The 16,647-nt window shown below is 23.4% G+C and overlaps 3 protein-coding genes across 3 annotated transcripts; 2 read left to right on the forward strand and 1 right to left on the reverse strand.

Annotated features, from left to right (window-relative positions):
• Positions 1-3,566: 3,566 nt before the first annotated feature.
• Phum_PHUM268630 (ubiquitin-conjugating enzyme E2 J1, putative) lies at positions 3,567-4,460 on the forward strand (the record flags this gene model as incomplete). Its single annotated transcript, XM_002426653.1, has 2 exons — positions 3,567-3,758; positions 3,912-4,460. The coding sequence occupies 2 exons, from the start codon at positions 3,567-3,569 to the stop codon at positions 4,458-4,460; spliced, it is 741 nt and encodes a 246-aa protein (XP_002426698.1).
• A 2,400-nt stretch (positions 4,461-6,860) lies between these two features.
• On the reverse strand, positions 6,861-12,597 carry Phum_PHUM268640 (uncharacterized protein; the record flags this gene model as incomplete). Its single annotated transcript, XM_002426654.1, has 4 exons — positions 6,861-6,889; positions 6,922-7,705; positions 7,785-7,917; positions 8,000-12,597. The coding sequence occupies 4 exons, from the start codon at positions 12,595-12,597 to the stop codon at positions 6,861-6,863; spliced, it is 5,544 nt and encodes a 1,847-aa protein (XP_002426699.1).
• A 598-nt stretch (positions 12,598-13,195) lies between these two features.
• On the forward strand, positions 13,196-13,736 carry Phum_PHUM268650 (clathrin coat assembly protein ap19, putative; the record flags this gene model as incomplete). The annotated part of the gene is made up of 2 exons (XM_002426655.1): positions 13,196-13,483; positions 13,566-13,736. The coding sequence occupies 2 exons, from the start codon at positions 13,196-13,198 to the stop codon at positions 13,734-13,736; spliced, it is 459 nt and encodes a 152-aa protein (XP_002426700.1).
• Positions 13,737-16,647: the final 2,911 nt, after the last annotated feature.

Here is a 16,647-nt window from a genome sequence, read left to right on the forward strand (position 1 = left end):
TTTGGTATACATTATTATTATTCGATGCAGTAAAATTTCTATTATAGATGAGATTTTTTGTTTTTTTCTTTTGTCTAGTTTATGCGACGTATCAATATATCGATCAATATATAATATATAAAATATGTAATACAAATATGACATCATAAAAAACTTTGTAATAAAAATTTTAAACAAAATCAGAAAAAATTGAAATTTGTTTTTTAAAATCACGATTTGGATTTTTGCAAAAGGATATGCATCCATGAAGTTTTTTTTTTTTTTTTATACTAAATGAATTTCAATAAAAATAATTTACAATTTAAAAAAATTTTTTTAAAATACATATTCAGTATTGAATTAAAGATGGTTTTTTTTTTTTTGTAGGATAATAATACTTAAAATTAATTTTACAACTCTGCTAAAATTAAAGAAAAAAAAAGAAAAAAAAAATTTTTTTTTTTATGTGTAACAATTTAGTTTAATATGCTGACAGTAATAAAAAAATAATAATAATAATTTTTTTTTTTAGTATTCGTTAATGACTTTATGAATTTAAAAATTTTATTAAAATTTTTTTCTAGATTTCATTATTTAAATAATTTTTTTGTTTTAATATTTTTCTAAATTTAAAAAATTTCACAAAACGTGTTTGAAATTAAAAAATTTGTCTTAAATTTTTATTATTAAAAAATTCAAATTTACTACATATTAACAGGGAAATTTCTTTTATTTTTTCTTCTTCATTTATTTTGGTTATAAAAAAAAGTTTTTCTCGGTAGATTTATCATTATCTTTTTGCGCAAGTTTTTCGCGCTTGCTCTTTTAAATTTCATTTTATTTTTCCCTTTAAATTAATAAAATAAGCTTGGAAAAAAAGAAGAAAAAAAAAATTTTTTTTTAAATATCAATTATTTGTAATTGAAAAAATATTTCCCATTATTTAATTATTATTATTATTTTATTTCCACTTGCTTTTCCACACTAAAACTTTATTACTGATTTTATTTTAGTCAAAATAATTTTTTTTAAAAATAAAATCCTATTTCGAATATATAAAAATTATATTAAACTAAATTTTCTTAAAAACAATAATTTTTTTAAAAATAAATTACGTAATAAATGATAGTAAAACGAAGAAAAATATAAATTTTATTTCCTACAAAATTTATATTTTTGTAAAATAAATTTTTAATCAATAATTCAAAAAAGAGAATTAAGTAGAACCATGTTTACTTTTAAAAAAAATGCTTTCAATCATTTATTGTATTTTAAAATATAAAATTTGATTTTTTTTTTTTTGTTCTCGTAAGTTTATGTTAGTAAAAAATTATTTATGTATAACGATAAATTATTTTTATTTATATTTTACGCAGTCGTTAAATTTAATTTTAAGCTTTTAAAATTTTTTTTAATTTTATGAGTTACTTTGAGGTTTTAAGTATTCCTAACAAGATTTGCGTTGATTATTTTTTTTTTTTACGAATAAGTTTTATTTTTAAAATATTAAATAATTGTAATTAAAAAAGAAAAGTTGAATTTTAATTTACTTAAATGAAATTTGAAAAAAAAATGTTATGAACCACATTTTTTTATGTGTTTTGCTTTTTAATTATACCTCATATGATTTTCACCAGGTAAATTGTTTATCCCAGGCAAAAAATGCCAAAAAAAACACTTGACAAACACAAACATAAAAATTCCACTGTAAAGTCGTAAAACCTTCAATAATGTATTTGTTCTGATGACAATTCATCCCCATTGCAGTCATGAGGGGCAACTAAAACATTACATACATAGGGCGGCGGAAAAAGAATGAACAGAGCATGACTGGTTCGATCACCGTTTGAATAAAAAAAAAAGCTTTTATATAAAAAAAAAAAAAAAAAAACACTTTTTGAATTTTTCTTCAGATTTACTTTTACTTTAAACGAAACGATTTTAGTCTTTTAGCAGTCTTTATTTCCCAAAAAATTTTTTTAAAAGAATGCTTAACACAAAAACCTTTATTATATAAAACTTGTATGTTTTGTGTGCTTCTATGCTTTATTATATGCAATATATAGAGTAAAACTTATACTGTTTGAAAAACATTTATATAGATAATACTATAATATATCATGTGTATAATACAATACATTATATATAATACAATTTTTTTTGAATACATAAATAAAAGCATTACTTCAAACTAATAAATTAGAGTAACATGCATATTTTTTGGTGGAAGTTTAAAAAAACCAAAGTATATGAAATTTTATGTTAAAAACAAAGATTTAAGAAAACTTTTTTTTTTTTTACTTTGCTTTACTACAAATATCAATACTATAATACTATTATAATACTATATTTTTAATAAGTTTGTAACTCTATTTTATTACTCTATAGTACTATAAAATAAACTGGTTGGAGTTAGTATATCATGTACATGTAACTGATAAATGGTCTCTTTTTACACTAACAGACTATAATTGTTATAAATTCCTTTTTTATATACATATATAAGTCAACGCAAATCACAATAAGTCTAAATCTTACAGCCAAAATTTTTATAACAAAAAAAAATTATATTACTATTCAATCATTACTATTTTGCTTATACATCATTGTTTAAAAATTTTTAAAAAACTTAAAATTGTCATTAAGTTCATCATGAATTATGTTAACATTCATCATAATATCAGTTTTTAGGCTTTCATTTGACAAGTTATTATATATTTTATACATACCTTCATAATTTTCATTATATGTAAAATGTGCATAAAACCGAAGCAAGCATATCGTTCATATTAAAACTTAGGAACAAGATATAATTTTCAAACTCTTAAAAACGCGACAAAAACTTTAAACTCAATGTATTTTAAAATAATGAGTATTATTTAAAGTAAAATTTTCTTGTTTTATCAATGAAGACTCGTTTTCTTTACAAGCATTTATCAAAAGATTTTTCTTTTCATGTAATGAAACTTATCGTTAAAAAAATTTTCTTTGGATTTTAAGAAAAAATTACAAAAAAACTTGTTTTTCAATTAATAAAAACATTTTAAGTAGTAAGTAATATTCTAATCTTTAACTTACTCATTATTTTAAAATAAATGATAGTTTTAAAACTAAAAAGAATACATTTTTTCATTTCACTTTAAAATGGCGGTTAACAATTATAATTCTTTTCTTCAAACTGAAATTTGACCATAGAGTAAAAACAAAAGTTCTACTAAAATTTAGAAGGCTTTGTTCTATATTTCAGATTAAGATGGCAGGATGTGTTGGTATTTGGCCAATCAAATTTCAATAATAGATTACATTTTTGTAATTAGTTGTCAGCTGGGCAGATAATTAATTTTGTTAAATTTACATCATCAAAACAGTCATGACATGATATATAATAATAAAACAATAATTTTCTTGTTGATTTGCTGATATGGATAACGAACAGAAATACAACGTCCGTAACCCAGGTTAAAAATCAGTTTTATATTATTGTGTTTTAATTCGTATCGTAAATATTTGTAATAATTACTAAAATTCAGTTTTAAAACTAAAAAGTATTCACGTTTTTATTTTTTTTTGTAGCTGTAAAACGTTTAATGAGAGAAGCTTGTGAATTAGGGAAAGGTACTGATGAATATTTTGCAAGACCTCTTGAAGATAATTTATTTGAATGGCATTTTACTGTTCATGGACCACCTATGTCTGAATTCGAAGGCGGAGTTTATCATGGAAGAATTTTATTACCTACAGAATATCCAATGAAGCCTCCTAATATTATTTTACTAACGGTACAAAATTATAACTATTATTATTTTCAATATTGTCATTGATAAAGTAAATAATTTAATTTAGATGTTATTAAAAAGTCAATTAATATTATTATTTCAACTTTTACAAATTTTACATTTTTATTATTAATTAAAAAAATTTTTATTTTTCAGCCAAATGGTCGTTTTGAAACACATAAAAAAATTTGCCTTAGCATAACAGGATATCATCCAGAAACGTGGCAGCCATCTTGGTCTATTAGAACTGCCTTATTAGCATTAATTGCATTTATGTCATCTCCAGGAAATGGTGCAATAGGGTCTCTTGAATACACTTCAGAAGAAAGAAAACTCCTTGCTAAAAAATCAATTAATTGGGAATGTAATAAATGTGGAAAAATTGCTAATTTATTATCAAAATTTAAATGTGAACCAATTACAAAAGAAGAAAGCAATTTAATTAATAGGATATCATTAAAAGCAGAAGATACAGCCAAAACTGAATTAGAAAAAAATTTAGAAAATAATAAAGAAGAAGACCTTTTTGAAATGACAAATAGTAAAAATTCGACTATTCCATGTGGTCAAAATTCTAATGAATCAGCGTCACAAACTGTGCCTGAAGTAGTTGCTGAATCTAATGATGATACCCTGAAGAGTTTTATGTGGCTTTTAATTGCAATTATTACTCTATTATTGGCCAGAAGGCTTTTCTTTCTTTAAGAGTATTTTCTGTAATAATTTGTTTATATTGTTAATAAATCACTTTTCAATATCAAAATTAATTTTTCCAAATAAAGACCAAAACAAAAAAACCTTTCACGATTTTAGTTATTTAAAATTAAATAAAATAATTTTTAATAATTTACTTTGTGTAAGCGGAATCACTGAAACGATTTCTGCTAAATTTACTCATTTTGCTGCTTTGTACATTTATTTGCTTCTTGATTTTAATCATTATGTCATTCATTTGAGTTCCTGTTTTCTTTAAAATATCTGACATGTATATTATTGGGTTTATTATTTTGTTGTTTTCATCTCCTGCATTACAAGTAAAAAATTTTTCATTACATGTTAAAAAACACAAATTTAAATTAATTAATTTAAAAAATAAATAGAAATGTTTGTATTTTTTATCTCACTTTCAAAAACAACGACAAAATATGTTGCATTTGGAATGAGAAATTCAGTACCATAGGTCCAAGGTTCTTTTTCATAAATAAAAATCAAATTTCCAAACTCATCACACAGATCAAATTCTACTCGATAAAAAAAAAAGTTTGTAGTTTGACTAAAATTAACATTTATCTAACAAGTAGTACAAAAAAGTTTATTAAAATTATGTAATTACGTGTGCAATTAATATTAAAACATTTTTGAATATAGTTGTAAATGATCCGCACAGGACAATCCGGATTAACCAAAACCTCCGAACATCGATGAATGACTTCGCTGAATTCTAAATAATTTTTCGTTAATTACTACAAACTAATAAAAATAATATTTAAAATGTTCAGACAAATTAAAAACTTTAATTAATATCAATTCTTTATGATCAGAAAAAAAAAAATTAAACAATTATTTGATAATAAAAAATCTCACCTCCGCTTATTACTCTTATAAACATTTTTAAAAAAATATTTCCTAATATAATAATAATAATAATAATAATAGTTTCCTAATTTAAAATTTATAAATAAAATTTATTATTATTTATTTTTGACAGAGAAGCCAACGTAATTAATTAATTTTTTGTTTTTCTTTTTTTTTTTCAGATATTGTTACAGTTTATTCTACAAGTCAACAATATTCGGCTGAAATTGGTAAGTTTTTTAATATATATTAATAAAAAAATTAAAATAAATAATTAAATATTTATTAATTAATAAATATGTGCCCATAAAAAAACCTGACAGTGTCATTATTAATAATAATAATCGTTTAGATAAACTTTTTTTTTTATAACACAAAAAAAAAAAAAATTAATAAACTCATACTTAATTTAAATTTTAAAAAATAAACTCTAACAATAGGATAAATTTTTTTTTAACTTTAATGACTAGAATTAAGAATGAATTAATCAATCAATCAATCATTCAGAAAATAATTGATTAATTTCATTTTTACATATTGAACTCTGACAAAATTCAAATACATTTTCTTTCGTGCAAGTTTTATTTAATAAAATTCTTACTTTTTCAAGTAAATTATCTTTTTGTGCTAATGTAGCTTTAAGTTTTGATATTTCATTTGTAATATCTGAATTTACCCCGCCACCGCCGCCGCCATTATACGAATCTGAAACGAAACCCAAAAAATTAAAATTTTGTTAACTTTTTAAAATTTTTTAAATATGTTTTAATTACATTTGAGAGCTTCCGCCAAACATTTTTCTTCCATTAAATTTAATTCACGTTGACAATTTTTTATTTCATTTTCAAGGGATTTATTTTTATCGACTAATATCTTATATCGATGATTTAATAATTCATGATCTTCCGCCATTTTCCGAAATTCGTTTTTAGTCTTTTCAAGTTCGTTGTAATTTTTCGTTCCGATTGTTTTTAATTTTAATTGTTTATTTTCATCCGTTAATTTTTTTATTGCTTTTACATAACAATCTATTTTTTCTCTTCCGTAACATTTAATCTTGAAAAAAAAATAAAAAATAAAAAAAAATGATAAAAGAAAAAAAAATTAAAAATAATAAAATTTAATTTTAATTTAAAATTAAAAAAAATTCAGAAATAAAAAAAAATCGCTTTTCGGTTCTTTTTTTTTTTTATCTTCATTTTCTCAAGCTTTTTTTTAATGTAAAAGCGAGAATGAGATATGGCTAACATCATCATCATAAATAATAATAATAATAATCGATATCGATTTACGGTTAAAAAACAAAAGATAATATTTTAGAAGGAAACATTTGATTTTTTTTTGGCACGACAAAATATTCCGATAATGGATCCACTCACCGCTTCAGCCGTTTCTTCAAGTTTTCTATTTTTATTTATTAAATAATTAATTTCTTCTTTTTCTTTTTCCAAATTCAATCTCAACGATAGATTTTCGCTTTCTAATTTTAAATTTAATTTTTCCAAATTCATCATTGTTATTTTAGATTTTTCAATATCTTCTAAAATTGCCGGTTGACCCTATAAAAAATCAAAGAAAATCAAAATTTAACTTAGTAATGATGATGATGATAATACAATTGATGATGATTGTACAATTACCTTGAAAGCCAATTGATAAGCAACCAATTTCCTTTCTTGTTCTTCTAATTTTTCACGTAGAGAACTCGAACCAACAATTTTTTGTTCTTCTAATTTTTTTTCCAAAAAAATTATTTTTTCTTCAAGTGCATTTTTTTCCAATTTCAAAGATTCAAATTGAATATTTATTTCTTTCGAAGTACCTTTGAAATTTTTTAACTGAGACTCTAAAATCGTTTTATCTCTTTCATATTTGTAAACAATCGTTCTCAAACTGTCATTTTTTCTAATCAACATTTCTTTTTCCGCTTCTTTTTCTTTTAATTTTTGCGACAAATTTTCAATTAAATGTTGATTTTTTTTTCTTTCGTTCCATCTCGCAACTTCTTCAACGGATTTAATTTTTTTCTCATTTGTTTCCATAAGTTCTTTTTCCCTTTCCTTTAATATTATCAATGATTCTTCTAAACTTTTAATTTTACTCATCAAGTTGTCTTCTTTTGTAGATGATTTAGAATCCGATCGAGTCGTGGACGAACCCGGGGTTTTAACTTTTTTCAAAGGTTTTAATTGAAGCAATTTAATTTGTTCCCTTAATCGAATTGTTTCATCCCTGGCACTTTTCAATTGCTTTTGTAACAAAACAATTTCGTTGGGATTATTTTTACTAGATTTGGATTTTTCCGTTTTTTCTAATGGAATGCTCCACCATTGATTTTGTACTGAATAATCATTGTTTTCTTCTGGTAATTGTATCTGAAATAATTATGAAAAAATTAAATAAAGTGTATAATAATAATTTATTAAATTATTATTATTTTTTTTTCGTGCTTACCTGAAGATTTTCATTTTCTTCATCCACAATTTGAATATGTTGTTCTGAATATTTAAGCAATTTTTCAATTTCCAATTGATGCTTTTTTACTTCTTCCTTACAATAATCGGATTCAGTTTTGCATACTTCAAATCTTAAACATAAAATTTACAAAAATTATAAATAATACAATTAAAAAAATACATAATTGTTTTTTTTTGCATGTGGTTTAATACCTTTGTCGGAAATCTTCAACTTGTAATAATCTTTCTGTTGCAATGTTCTTCCATTTTTCTACTTCTTCTTTGTAAGTAAAAGCTTGCGAATTCACGCTGGACAAATTTAATTGACATTCTTTTAATTCCTCTTCTAATTCTTGTATTTTTTTCATGTATTTTTCAACAATTTGCGAAATGTTGTCAGAAGGATAAGAATTGGTTTGAACGGCATTTTTGAGTTTATTATAAGCTCTATTTTGAACCATTAATGACTGGTTTAACGATTTTAATTCTTCCTGCAGTTTTTGGTAAGATTTTCCATACTCGTTTCGTCCTTCTTTTAATAAATTTTGTAATCGCAGAATTGTATTTTCTTTTTGTTCGATTACACTTTGCAAACTTTCAACGGTCATTTTTAATGCTTCTTTTTCAAATGTTTCAGTCTTCTTTTCATAAATTATTTTTTTCTCTGTTTGAAAATCATTTAAACTATTCAAAGTATTTCCAAAGTCATCATGAGGCTTGACAATTGAAACACCATCAGGTTCTTTTAAAGCTTCTTTTTCATCGACCTTGTTCACTGTCTCAATTTCATTTTCATTTGTTGCCTGTTTATTTTCCACAGGTGGAATTCCATTAAAATTATTATTTAAAATATTTTCTGTGCTAGTTGAAACATGGCGAAATTCTTTTAAATTTTTTTGTACTTCTTTTCCACTAAAAATTTTCAATATATCAATTTGAGCATTTTCCCAAAATAATTGTTTTTCATTCCACTCTTGCTCTCTTTCAATGTTTTGTTCTTCTAATTCAACTATCACGTCATTCAAAACGTTTATGTTATTTTTCAATTGCGAAACTTCATTGTTTAAAAATTCAATTTCTCTTTTATACCTGGCTTCTTTGAGTCGTAATTCTATACCTTTGTTGTAACAAGTCAAGATATCTTTTGATTCACCCTGAAGAACTAATTTTAAATCTCCTAAACCCTCCAACTGCGTTTCCATTTCTTTCTTTTTTAGAGAGTATTCTTTAATTGCTTTATGCAAATCATTTTTTTCTTTTATTAAATTTTTTCTTTTTTCTTTTAAATCTAACTTATAACTATGTAAATCTTTTAGACTTTTAAAAGGCACAATATATCCTTGTTTTCTCATGTCCACAAAAGTCTGATACATGTTCAGGGCGTATTCCAAAAACGTTTTTTGCTTCTTTAAATTATCAGAATTGTTTTGAGAAATTCTATTTTCTAAATTAAGGTTGTTAGCGAGCAATTTAGAAAGTTTAATTTCTAGATCTTTAATTTTGTTAATCAAACTTAACTCTGATAATTTATATTTGGAAACATCATGATGTAATTTTGAAATGATTGCTTTATCATCACTTGAAGCTTGAAGTATTAAAATTTCCTCTTTTTGTGACGCTAATAAAATTTTATCATAATCTTTCCATTCTTGAAAAGTTCTACATTGCCCTTGTGATATTTCAAATAATTCTTGTATACTTTTTTTTTCCGCTGCCAAATCATTCAATTCTTTTTCCAAGTTTCCTATTTTTTCTTCCAGAACGTTACGATCATCGACCGACACTAAATTTAAAGATTTCGCTTTTGAATCTCTTTCAAATTCTTCAAGTCTCAAATTATTATCCGTTAATATTTCTATTTTTTTTGTTAAACGTTTGTTATGATCCTCGAGTTCTTTACATTGAGTCACTAATGCATCATTCACTTTTTCTAATTGAGCACATTTTTGCTTTTCATTTAATTCTCTCATTTCAGTGGCAGCTAAAGTGTTGGCCCATTCAGATATAGTGTTATTAATATTTTCTGGATTTAATGAGCCCTCAACCAGAAATAATTTTTCTTTTAATTCAGCAAGTTCTTTCATAATCATTTCTTTTTCTTCCAACAAAAAATTTATTTCTAATTCATGATTGATGCCACAGGTAACATCCTGGTCATTCGAAGGCATACTTATTGCATTCAAATATTTATCTTTTACGTTTGCTAATTCATTGGTAACAGAGACAAATTTTTCTAAAGAAACAGATTTCAAGCGATCTTCTTCTAATTTTTTAATTTGATTCATAAGTTTAGATTTGTCACTTTGCAGTTTTAAAATATCTAACATTAATTTTTCTTCGTTTGCAAAAAACTCTTGTTTAAACTTTTCAAGTCTTTCGCTAACATCAGATTCTAAAGTCGTTAAATATTCAACTTTTCGTTTTAAAATAATATTTTCGGATTTTACCTCAGAAAATGTTGTCAAATCAAGGTTTTGTTCTTGATTTTTCAGTAGCTCCAGTTGAGTTTTTTGTTCATCTAATTTAAATAAATTTTTGTCAATTTCTGATATGTATTCTTTTTCCTTTTTTTCAAAATCAGCAACTAAAGAATTATATTTAATTTTCAGCTCAAAATAATTAGATTCTGCTTCAATTAACTTTTGTTCTTGTACAAAATCTTGTGTACTCCCATTTATTTTTTCATCTTCTTTATCAGACTTTTCAGAACTTAAATTATCGTTTTTTTCTAAATGAGGAACTGATAGGGTATTTTCTAATGCTGAAATTCTAAGGTAAGCATTTTGGAGTTCACTAGTTTTTTTCTTTTCTTCTACTTTCATTGTCCGAATTAAATTTCGTAATTCATCATTTTTTCCTTCTTCCGTATTTAATTGGGCTCTAAGACGCATGGCTGGATGATACCACCCACTAATGTGTCTGGAATCCAACGCTTCTAAAAGCCTCTCCAAACAATCCGATTGAATTTCTACATCGCCATCACTATTTCGCTCCCGAATACTATTTAATATTTCACGCATTCCTTTTCTTAATGCATCATTTTCATTTATAATCAACTCTGATTTTGCTTCCACGTTTTTATTAATTTCTATTAAGTTTTCAGTAGGTACGGGTTCTGAACATTTTTCATTTTCGACATTTTCAACTGGCTGTCGAAGTAACTTTAAGTACGTTATCATTTTACGATATTTAATTTTAAAATTGATCAAGTCTTCCTCTTTTTTTTGAAGTTTACGTTTCAAACTATTAATTAATTCTTCATCTTTTTTAAATCTTAAACTAACGCCTGATGTATCTACTTCAGTTTCAGGTGATAAACCACATTTTTCTCTTAAAATTACATTTTGCTCTTCTACTGTACTCAATTTTATTTCTAAATTATTTGTGATATCTACTAATTTTTCTAATTGCTTTTCTTTTTTTTTTATTATTTTTTCTAGCTTATTGATTTTAAGATTTGCTTCAGGCAAACCAAAGGTACCTAATTCATATTTTCTAATTTGAATTATCAAATTTGATACTTCCTCAGCTTTAGAACAAGCATCTGCTTCAGCTAAAACCAATTTCTCTTCAAGCATTTTGATTTTACTTTCATAAAAATTTGGCACACATTGACTAGTATTGTTATCAGAAGTTACAAAGGCTGACTTGGTTTTAAGTTTTTCAATAAACTCAGTTAAACTATTTATTTCAGCAGTGGCATTTTGTAACTCTTCCTGTAATTCATTAACTTGCTTTTGCTGTTGCAGTAGTCTATCAGATGAGCTATTATTTTCTGATTCTAGAACAGGAGCAGTCACAGATGGCATTGTTGAAATTAGTTTTTTATTTTCGTTTTTGAGTTTAGAAATTTCCTCATCCTTATTATCAGAAATTTCTTTCCATTCTTGTAATTTAGAATTAAACATTAGAATGTATTCATCTAACTGTGTATTATATTTTGACTTTTCTTCAACTAATTCTTCCACTCTAAATGTGAGACTACTTATTTTACTTTTTAGTTCGCTTTCTTTACTTTCATGAGCTTTATTTAACAACTTGAATTTTGACAATTCAGCTGCAATTTCACTCATGCACTGAGTAGCTTCGGAAAGTTCTGCTTTAATTTTAATTAGTTTTGTGTTTAATAAAGAATTTTCATTTTCAATTTCTTCAATATCTTCAAGCAATTGACTTATGTGTTTGTTTTTTTGCTTAATAGTTTGCATTAACTTGTCCTGCATTATTTCCTCTCCAAAATCTGAAGAACTGAGAAGGATCATTTTTTCTTTTTCTGAATTTTCATCTTGCAAAGTTTTTAATTCCCTTAATAATTCTTGCTTTTCTCTTTCAAGGGTGACTATTTGATTAGCATACATTTCATTTTCTTTTTTCTCTATCAGTGAGTATTTTTCTTTTTCTTTAAGTGAAGCTAATAAGTTTTCATTTTGAATTTGTAATTTTATAATTTCTTTTTTCAACTCTTCAGTAGAATCATTTACTGTTTTACCATCGTTTCCTTCAAATTTTTTACTGTACTCTAATTCCTCCCGCAAACGTATAATTTCTTCATTATAACGTTTTAACATATTTCCTTCTTCAGTTCCTTGCTTAATGGCCAACTCATCTAATTCAACGGTTAGGTATTCAACCTGTTCATTTTTTAACATTAAAACTTTTTGAATTATACGAATGAAGTTTGTTACAGAAGTTTTATCTAAATCGGGATCGGGCTCATATAGCACCAAACTTGGGTAAATGTCTTGTGCATCTTCCTCCGATAAAGTTTGAGGATTAATTCTATTTATCTTTTCCCAATCGATTTCATTCATTTTAAATATATATCATAAAAACTTTTAGAAAAAGGTACAAATGTAAATAAAGACACTAAAAACTGTCATTAGAAAAAATATAATTACAGTTTTTATTCAAGAAATACAATAATTAATGTACTTACTGATTTTTTAACCGGGAGACATTGTTAACGTAACACAGCTAGTGCTGACAACATAACAGGTATTTTAATTACTTAGAAATTAATTGCAGTTGTAAAAGTGAAAATTGTACGCTAGTAAAAGATATAACGTCATAGTTTTTACTCTTCGTTTAAAAAATAATATTTCCTTGGGGGAAAAAATGTTTTATAAAATTTATTTTACGGGAATTTAAGGGAAATTTGTATAATAATCTTCAAAATGGTAATAATAAAAAATTTATTTTTATTAAAAATTCATTTTATTAAATAATTTTACTTTGGCTTTATTTCAAATTCAAATGAAATTATTGGACTTTTTTAAAATATAAAATAGCTTTAAGATACAAAATTTAGTACTTAAACAATTAAGTAATTTAGTACTTACAAAATTACAAAAAATGCAGAAAATTTTTATAAAATACAATCGATGTCACCTCATATTTTATATATTTCAGATGCAATTTATGCTATTGTTTAGCAGACAGGGGAAATTAAGACTGCAAAAATGGTATGTAGCACATCCTGATAAGGTGAAAAAAAAAATTACTCGAGAATTAATTACCACCATTCTTGCAAGAAAACCAAAAATGTGCAGTTTTTTGGAATGGAAAGATATGAAAGTTGTTTACAAAAGATATGCCAGCCTGTACTTTTGTTGTGCTATTGAACAGCAAGATAATGAGCTTCTGACTCTGGAAGTTATTCATCGTTATGTAGAATTATTAGACAAATACTTTGGAAGTGTAAGTATTATTAGTAATAAATAGTTATAATCTTACTTTATGTTAATTATCTGACCAAATTTTTTTTTTTTTTTTTTTACAGGTTTGTGAATTAGATATAATTTTCAATTTTGAAAAAGCATACTTCATATTAGATGAACTGATGCTGGGAGGAGAAATCCAAGAAACATCGAAGAAAAATGTGTTAAAGGCAATTGCTGCACAGGATCTTTTACAAGAGGTGAGTTATGATAGCACACCTTTGGAACTGTAAATTTTTTAATTCGCAAGACTCACTTAATTATAATTACAGGATTATTGAACATATTAACATTATTTCTTAAATATTTATCATTGGTTTTGTTTAATTTAAAAATTATTATTACAGAACTCATATTGTTTGGGTAACAAGTCTGATTTTTAATTGATTAAACTGTTAAGTTGATGCATAAAATATTTAAGTTGTTTAACAAAACCAAATAGCCCCCTTAATACATAAAAAATTTTCAAGGCCAGAATAATTTCTATAGTAAATATAAAATTTTTTTTTTTATTTTCTGTTATGAAAAAATTTATAAAAACAACTAACTATAACACAAGGCATACTTTTATAGATTGAGTAATTGGACAGCTATGCATTTATTTTATTATTGTAATTTAGTTCCTGACTGTGATCATTTGTGCAATAATATCTAAAACTCATTATACATGTATAGATATAAATAAATTATAAAAGATTTTTATTTTTTGCAATTTGATTTTGTTTTATTTCAAATGCATTTTAAACTTTAAAAAAAAAAAATATTTAACTTGTAATTATTGATTAGTAAATATTATTATTTCATGCAATTATTTAAAAAACTTAAGTTTTTTCAGTCAGTTTAATTTCGTGTGTAGATATGGATGATTTGCGACATTAATTTATTTTTAATTCGATGAAGACTTTTAAGTTATATATGATTTTAATTTTTATTATTTGTTATTAAAATAATTTGTTGTTAACCTTTTTTCTAAATAATTTATTTGAGCAGTATTAACTCAATATTTTTTTGTTTTACTTGCATCATTAAATAAGTAGCTATAAAATTAATCAATATATAATCATATATGTGTTTAAATTTTTCAAACATTTTGTTGCCTGTTTTTCACTTGTATATTGTTAATCAATGTTGACATATTTAATTGCTTTTAAAAAAAAATTTATTCAAATGGTTCAAAGGTAATTTACATTTTATTCGATAAACAGTTTTAGTTAAATATTATAACTAAGTTAGAAAAGTATACCAAAAAAATTGACCAAAGATAAATTTATTTTTCTCGACATTGATTTCCAATAAATTTAAAAAAAAACCTTTCATGCAAAGTTTCATTTTTTAAAATAATATCTTCATACAATATCATTTCGAACATAATATATAAAAAGTTTACTCCAGTATACTTTTTATATTTTCGTTTTCCCCCCCCCCCTCCTTTATTCCTTTTGGTACTAAATGTTAGAACAAATGGAATAATTTCGACTAATGAAATGTTTAAATAATTAAAAAAATTATTTTATTGAATTACTTTGCTGTTACATACTTTTCATTAATAACTAATTTTTTTATTAAACAAATAACAAAATTATAATTGAATTCATAATTTTAATAATGGATAGTTCAGGAATTATAAATAAATTAAATATTTATAAATTATAATTTTATAATTTTAATTTTTATAAATTTTTTTTTCTTAGGGTGTCAAAAAGTATTGTATATTATTCATATGCTGTATAAAACATTTAGTTTATAAGAAAACGGTTAAAATTTATAATTTTTTGCGGGAAACAAAATTTAAAAATGAAAAATAAGTAGATTTGATGATTTTTTTTAAAAAAAGATAACTTTTTAAATCGTGAATTTTATTCTTGTTACATAAACTAATACATATTCATAAATTTCAACCTTTGCTCATTAATTTAGTTTTAAAAATTGTCATTTTTTATTTGTCATTGTACTTGATAAAAAAAATTTTTTTATTTATAAAAATAATTATTATTTGAAATTAAATAAATTAAACCAAAATAACATTTAATATATTTATCTATCTATTGTGTTATATATATTAAATTAAAAGATAAAATTAATTATTACTGAAGCTAAATGAAATAATAATGTCCTTTTTTCATCAGTTTCTCAAAGTTTTTTTTTTTTTTTTTCTCATTAAAATAAATTTTTTTTTTTTTTGTAAATTTATCTAATTTTAATTTTTTGTAAAAGGATGAAGCGGTGGAAGGGGCGCTAAGAGAAATTGGACTATTGTGAACAAATCTACCTCCTCTCCCTGGATGGACCTCCTGAAGACCTTCTTCTACTTCTAGGTTATCACCAATGGTTTACAATCCCAAATAATGAAAAAATAAAAATTTTCTTTTTTTTTTTGTTTTTAAATGAAAATGTTGAACAAAGGACTAAAAATTAATTTTATTTCTTTTGCCCGAATAAAAATATTAGCTTCAGTAAATATCTTTTATGTGAGAAAATGACAATTTGTTATTACGTAATAATAATAATAATAATAATTATTATGTTCAATAACGAACAATTTTATTTTTTAATTTTTAATGAGTACAATGAAAATTTTTGTTTTTTATAAAATTTACTGTATATAAACAATATTCAACGGACATTTTATTTTTATTAATTAAACATGTCGGTGATTATAATTAAAAATTATTTTAAAAAAAGTAAATAATAATAATAATAAAATTAATGATTATTATTATTATAATCATTTCAGCACGAATATATATATTATACGCACATATATATATATATATATAATGTGATATATTATTAATATACGTAAATTTTCTTTTTTGTTTATAAAAAAAAAAATAATTTTATTAATTTGACTTAATTTATTTTTTGCTGTTGAAGCCTGAAAATTAAAAAATTATTTAATTAATAATTATTAAATAGAGTTAAAGTACTTAAATATTTTTATGTAATAAACAAAAAAAAATAAATAATTTAATTTCGATAAAAGTTATTAAATTTATCAGACTTAAAAATTATACATTTGATTTTTATTTAAATTTTTTTTTTTTTTTTTTTTGGGTACTTATTGAAAATAAATATTTAATTGTTTTGTACATATATTTATTTATTTATTTATTTTAATTGAGAAAATTTTAATTTTTTTTTTTT

Source organism: Pediculus humanus, genomic scaffold (assembly GCF_000006295.1).
Source record: "Pediculus humanus corporis 1103172107644 genomic scaffold, whole genome shotgun sequence".
Taxonomy (NCBI): domain Eukaryota; kingdom Metazoa; phylum Arthropoda; class Insecta; order Psocodea; family Pediculidae; genus Pediculus; species Pediculus humanus.